Source organism: Capra hircus, chromosome 21 (genome assembly GCF_001704415.2).
Source record: "Capra hircus breed San Clemente chromosome 21, ASM170441v1, whole genome shotgun sequence".
In the NCBI taxonomy this organism is placed as follows: Eukaryota; Metazoa; Chordata; class Mammalia; order Artiodactyla; family Bovidae; genus Capra; species Capra hircus.
In genome coordinates this window covers 40,703,895-40,711,044 of record NC_030828.1, presented here as the reverse complement: position 1 = coordinate 40,711,044, position 7,150 = coordinate 40,703,895, and the positions used below count along the sequence as shown (strand labels likewise).

Sequence of the window (7,150 nt, the reverse complement as noted above, 5' to 3'; positions counted from 1 at the left end):
AGCTTCCATATAATTAGGAGAAAAAAATTATAAGAAGCTCAAAATGATGTAGAAGCCAAAGTGAATTCTCAGATTAGTAATCAAATGAAAACTTTTTACTTGACCCAAATAGCATCTAATTTATAATATGGAAATTAAATATTACAAAGTATAAAGAAAGTTAGAAGCTAATTTCTGACGAGATATTTTAAGGAATCTTTACCCTAAATGCCCTAAATAACAGTAAAATGACTATATACAAGAATAGTAGAGAACTGTATAAAATGCCTTCAGATGAAGTTCCCACACCAAAAAATCTTTAATTGTTTAAAAAAAATGAATAGAAAACTAAACTAAGACCATTACCAGCAGACAGGTTAAGAGGCAAATTTATGGTTTTTCTTGATATTGAGGGTAACAGAGAACAAGCTTGAAAATACATGGCATTTAGACAATTGAAATACTTAATACATATTCACATTTATAAAGGTTTATAGCATAATTCCTTTTAAAAAATCAAAGTCAGTAAAAACTCTGTATTGGCTATAACAATAGAAGAAAAACAATACCAACCATGTGACATGGGAACACTGCAGAAAATAAATAACCTACAGGGTTCAGATTAATCTAAAACCAAACTGATGAACATCCTTAAAACCAGAAAATATTTTCCAATATGAATATTTATACCTCCCTTTAAAACATGAATATCCCAAATTATTATTTAAACACCTTATCCCTAAGGCCCTGTCTACAAATAAGAGGAACTGAAATACTGTTTTTAATTGTAGCCAACACAAGCACACTGCCCCCTATCAGCAGCCCCACCTCAAAAGCATGTGAGCATTTAACAGCTTTAATTATGACTGTAATTAAATGAATCCAAACTACAAATAACCAGAAAATAGCTTGAATTAGGTTTTCTGGTTTGTACTGATCTAACAGCTTTTAGAATTTTATAAAGACTAGGTAGGTTAACAAATAAAATGTCCAGTTTATCAACACATTTGGAATAAAACCTGTATGGTGAGTTTAAACTTCTTTTTGGATAACTGACCCTTTAATTATTTTTGATAATTTAATAGAATTCAACACAAGACAAAAAAATGCCTTGTTTAATGTTTTAAAACCTTCAAGTTAAAGTTTCACTTTTAGTAAATGTAACAAAACAAATTATACTAGGACTATGTTTTATATTACCAGTATCACACTAATCCTGTCAATTGTCTTTAAAAATATCAGTAAATTACAAATGTTTCTCAGAGAGAATGAGAATACGATGGCTGATACCTGCTTTGCATAGCTAGAAAAAAATGTGCTTAAAAACAAGTAATTTATCTCTCATACGATTTACTTTGCTGAAAAACCCATTTATATTAGATAACAGATTAGGGACATTAGATCGTTCCAATTTCTTCTTTTGTAAGAGTACAGATATGGTGATAAAACTGTCAGATTATGTATCTTCAAATTGTTATTACATAATCTTTTATTTCTAGGTATTCTTTGACTTTTAGAAGAATTAATAAAGTTAAAAAAGAAAGGAAATATATGAGTATATTAATAAAAGAATATACAGGGACAGTGAATTCTGCATGGTGAGATTAGCGTGGGTTTTTCATTCTTTGTAGTTCTTATATATTTCTACACTGTTTATATAAACAGGTATCTTTCAAAAGTAAAGAAAATACCTGTATAATGTAATGGTTCCAGCTTACCTATCAAACAACCATACTGATAATAAATAACTGTTAAATAGCCAAACCTACCAAAAGGCAATCCACAGAGATCATTCTATTCAGATAACTTAAACTCTGGATCATATACACTGTGGTTTAACACCACACACGGGATACAAAGAAAAAAAAATCTTATGATTAAAGCCAAGGCTTTAAAGAAGACACTTAAGAGATTTTCAACTATATTTAAGACTATGGAATGTCCATAGATTCTTGAGTATTTGTGCAATTCTGCTTTCTTATATAATACATCTCTTAAGGCATAATCTAACAGCAGTGTGGATCTATTTTAATATAATTCAATGATCTAAAAACATTTTTTAACAACTAATTTAGTGCCATCCTAGAAGAGGATACATATAACACATACTCCAAAATATATGCCTTTGATTAAAAACAAAAAAATCACTCATTTAGCTTTCCTACTTAATGCTTTAAAATACGTAATAATTTGAAAATTGCATAATTAAACCAGAAAAATCATTGTGGCATCCTATAGCTAATCCTAATTTACATAAAGTGAGCACAAGTTTTCTGCTTATATATAGCATGTACTAGAAGAAAGTCTGTACAGCCATTCTAAAAGTATTTATATTGAGGTTTACAAAGCAGTATATTAAGAAAATAGAAAAATATTAACTTTCACTGGTACACCTTAACAAAAAATCCTTTTTAGCTTAGGTGGCCAAAACAATCCTTTATGTTCGTATTATAAATTTTACTGGGCCAAGTTTGCTCAAAGTGATGATGGAAAGATTTCTGAAACAAAAAGTATCAACAGCAGCTTTTAAAGAAGCATCCCTTTGTTCAAAACAGGTAATGTCAAATGAAGTGAGAATTTTCTTCTTTTTCTAATCTTAGAGTGTTTTTTATGGCGAAGTCCATACTTTCTTGAAATTCTTTATATGTACTAGTGATAGGAAGAGCTAAACAGTTATCACGCTTGTTTCCTACAGGAAAATCCATATGAAGGCACTCAATTGATGGACTGGGTTTAAATCCAGCAGGTGGAATGGACTTGCAACCAGTAGCAAAAATAAGAATGTCTTCCATTGTTACTGTAGATTTACCATCTGAAAAGGATACCAGAGAGAGAGAAAAAGAAAATATAAATAAATCCACATTATATAGTGCTACCATCATAGACTCTTCCCCAATTAGACATGTTGAAAGGCAGAGACTCCCACATTAACAGTAAATGCATAAGAGGCAAACTAAAGTACTAAGTCAAGTCTAGTAATAGGAAAATGGTATATTAGATTCATGTTTATTTGAATCTCAAACAAAGTAGGACTCATAAAATCATTTGGTTGACCTACTCATCGTATATTTGAATGACTTCCTTAAAATAAAATTATACAGTCCAAGAGGTTCAGTAGATTTTAAAACACAATCTTTTGGGGATATATACAAATAATTTTAAACCACTTCTAGATCACTGTTATTTGATAAGCTATTTCAAAAAGGCAAACAGGAAAAATTAGATGGTATAAAATATCCCAACAAGCTAGCTGAAAAATTTTCAACAAAAAGTTAAGCTTTTTTTTTACACCATATGAAACAGAATGAATTTACACTGCTAATGCTCACCGATAAATATCATTACCATATTCTGGCCAATTCATTTTTGGAATAATTCAATTTGACTTAAAAATTTCAAACAATGGAAGTAGATGACTAGCTTTGAAGCAGATGACTCTCCTATGCTGTGGCAATCACCCATATATTTAAAGTTTTCTAAGAAGAATGACTATCATCTCAAATTATTGAGACAGAAACAAGTGAAAAATAAACTTTATAATCTTTCCTTATCACTTTCAACTGTCATATAACTTGGTTTTAAACAAGTTTTGTAAAAAAGTATTGTAGTTATCAGATGGAAGTCTTACTATGAAAAACAAAACTCAAATAAATAAATATCCCAAAACAAAATTTTTAAGTTAAATGAAAATAAAACATCTACATACCCTCAACAGCCTGTAAGTAACTATTCCAAAACCCCAAAGTCTGTACATCAGACAATGTGTGTACTGTAAAAAGATCACTAAGTATTTTTGCAGAAAGATTCTCAGGTTTATGACAGAAGATATGAAAAAATGCTTCTGGGTAAGTCTGAATTTTCTCCAAAACACCAAGAGTTTTCAGACCCTGTTTAAAACTTAAAGAGAAGAAAAATAATGAGCCAACATTCATACAAATATGTTTGGAACACATATTTCTAGCTCATTTACAATTACATAATTAGATGTGAGAAAAAAAATATGGACATACTACTGATAATTTCAAATCAACAAGCCAATGTATTAATATAAAATGGAATATATTACATTCCTACAGTATTTATAGAATAGTTTTAAAATTGAGCCAATAATTTTCCATTAAGAGAAAAAAGACATCTAAAATTTTATACTTCAAAGCTAGTTAGTATAAAATGAAAGATTGCAAAGAAACTAAATTTTAGCCACACAGAAATTCAACTTTTGTATTGCTAAAAAGAAATTAACAGAGAAAACAAATGAAATATTTTTAATATACATGATAAAACACTAATTTCTCTAGTTGTACTAAAAATACAAATCAGTTTTCTGGAAGAACAATCCAAATACACAAAATATAAATGTATTATTAAGAAAATACAAGTAACGAATGAATTTTTAAAAATGTACATTCTCACTAATAAGCAAAGAATGGAGATACCATTTTTGCCTATCAGACTGACGAAGCCTTTACTGTGTCTCTGATTTCCCTAGCCACCTCCTCAGGTACCCTGCTACATGGATTCATCTTCCAATCTATAAGCTCTTCCTCAACAGCACAGCTCTTTCTCAAGTGCTTATCTTTCCCATTTTTGAATGAAGGGAAAAAAAATTAATCCTATTTTCCTTTGAGATGATCTATGTGAAAGATTTATCTACATTCACTGCCTCCCCCTCTTAATTTCACATGCACCTTCCCTCCTCTCCTTTCTGTATCTCAGAGTAACTGCCCCAAGTTCATGAATGATGTATGGCACCAGACTCCTGGCTTCCCCTTATTTCTCTGGCCAGACCTTCTGAGTCTCTTACAAAGCTTCTTCTATCTTTGCTTTCCCTTAAATGTTACTGTTTGTTCCTCATGGTTCTGTAACAAGGCAAATTTCTCTTTCCTCTTGCCATATCCCATGATTTTGTTTAAGCAGGTTTATGTGCATTACTATAAAATCTATTATTTCCAACTCAGAATATATATCCAACAGACTGCTGGGTACCATATATTCTAAGTACCCAAACTTATTAAGTCCAAAAGAAAGCTAATTACCTGACTACCAAAATCAGAACCATAAATGACAATTAATGCCTCCATTACTATTAGTATAGATAAATCTGAAAGTCATTCTTAACTCTTCCTTGTTCCACTCCCAACTACCAAGTCCTGTGAATGTCCTTTTCCGAAATGCTTTTCGTTTGTTCATTTCTCCACACATCAGTTACCACCTTATTGCAAACCACCTGCAAAGGAACTGTTTCTACCAAGCATTTAAATCTCTAAGTTGATTTTCCACGTGAACACCAAAAAAGATATCTACATCCTCTCCAGAACCTGTGAATGTGATCTTATTTGGAAAAAGAGTCCAGGCAGATGTAATTATGTTAAGGATCCTGAGATCATTTTACCTGACTATCTGGGCTTATCTTAAGTCCAATGATAACTGTCTTTATAAAAGAAACACAGAGAGGAAAAGCGCATGTAACACTGATTCAGAGCTTAGAGCTATGTAACCACAAACCACCAGCAGTTAAAAGCAGCAAAGACTGAATTCTCTTCCAAAATTCTCAGAAAGAATGAATCCCTGTCAACATGAGGACTAGGACTTCTAGCCTCCTCTATGGGAGAATAAATTTCTGTTGTTTAAAGCCATCAGTTTGTGATAATTTTTTACAATAGCCACAGGAAACTAATAATATACACAATGTCTATGAAGTCAAAACTCCTTAACATGACTTTTAAGGTTCTCCACAATACAATCCTTGCCTACCTTTCTTGCTTTTAACTTTTACTTTACACTTAACCTTTGAAGCAAATTTCAGCCCAACATTTAAAATTTTACTTTCAATTAAAATTAAGTACTTGAAGCTTATACAGAAGCCAGGAAATAAGAGAAAACCATGAACTGTCACTTGAATTTAAAAGATACTGACATTTTGTGTTTGTTTGCTCAGATTATTAAAAAAAACATTCACTCAACTAAATCTGTCCATTCACAACCTTCCCTTCTCTCCTACAAAGAAAACTACTTGAAACTGCTATTTAACCATTCTGAATTTTTACTATAACCTAAATTTCATTTTAGTTTCAATATATATGTATCCCTAAAAAATAACTAGTACTGCTGTTTTAAAACTTTCCATAAATGGCACCACAATGTATTATTTTTTTTCAGAAATTTGCTTCTTTGAGAGTAATTTTTTTCTAATTGTTATATAATCATAGTGATTACTACATTAGGAAACTAGTTCTAGCACTTTTGGGAAACTGTACTGAATTTCAAAAAGCTTTTTTATCGTGTCCTGCAAATTTTTGTGTTCATTTAATTCCAATTTAGCTTCTATTTAAAAAATTATACTAGTTCTTACTTTTTAAGTGGTTACCTCAAATTTTTAATTGGCATATTTGAAATCGAAAGCAAATCAAGTATTTACCTGATTGCTGAATAACACAAAGACCCTGGGACATTTGCAACTCCAGTGGCTCTCTATGTTACTCAAACATTTTATTTCACCTTGTATCATAAATCCCCAAATGAAACATTAACTTTTTGTACAGTTAATATTTATTCTAATATCAACCAATTTCTTTACCATTCCTTGTCACTTGCACATCTCCCTTTTAGAATTCTTTACCTCTTGTATACAGTAACCTGCTACACTCTTTATAGAAGTTCTAAGATTTTAGTTGGAACACCAGGTAGACTATAAATGATAATTTTAATTCTTTGAATCTTTAATTAACATTCACTTATTGCTTTAATCCTGTAGCTCTACTAGGTCTTCCAGCATATTATAGAAATGAAGGAGGTAACTACATATATCCCAGGCTTGACATGGCCTTAAGAGGAATGCCCGTCACACTATTAAGGATAATATTCACTGAATGTTTACTAGATAATCTGTATCAGGATACTTCAAATTGTCAGTTTAAAATTACGGACAAATGTATCAATTGCTTTTTTTGCATCTATAATTATATGATGATTGTTTTTTCTCCTTTAATCTATTAGTGGAATGCACTAAAGCAACATTTATTTTTTGATACTCAACGTATCTTGCTTCCTTTTATAAACCCTCCTCAGAATTGTTAGTTTTTTGAGGTTATGTTGCTAGGTACAAATAGATTCAAGACTGCTGAATTCAAGAGAATTTGACACTATTAGGGTCACTTAAAGACAAGGCTTT

The 7,150-nt window shown here is 30.9% G+C and overlaps 1 protein-coding gene across 3 annotated transcripts in view; it reads right to left on the bottom strand.

Moving 5' to 3' along the window:
* Positions 275-7,150, bottom strand: part of G2E3 (G2/M-phase specific E3 ubiquitin protein ligase) — a 74,053-nt gene continuing 67,177 nt past the window's right edge. For all 3 annotated transcript variants that reach the window (XM_005695202.3, XM_013973118.2, XM_013973120.2), the window contains 2 exons: positions 3,686-3,876; positions 275-2,791 (listed from right to left, as the gene is read on the bottom strand). In XM_005695202.3, the coding sequence (XP_005695259.2) occupies positions 2,541-2,791; positions 3,686-3,876 (442 nt within the window). In that variant the 3' untranslated portion in view covers positions 275-2,540. The remainder of the gene's footprint in view (positions 2,792-3,685; positions 3,877-7,150) is intronic.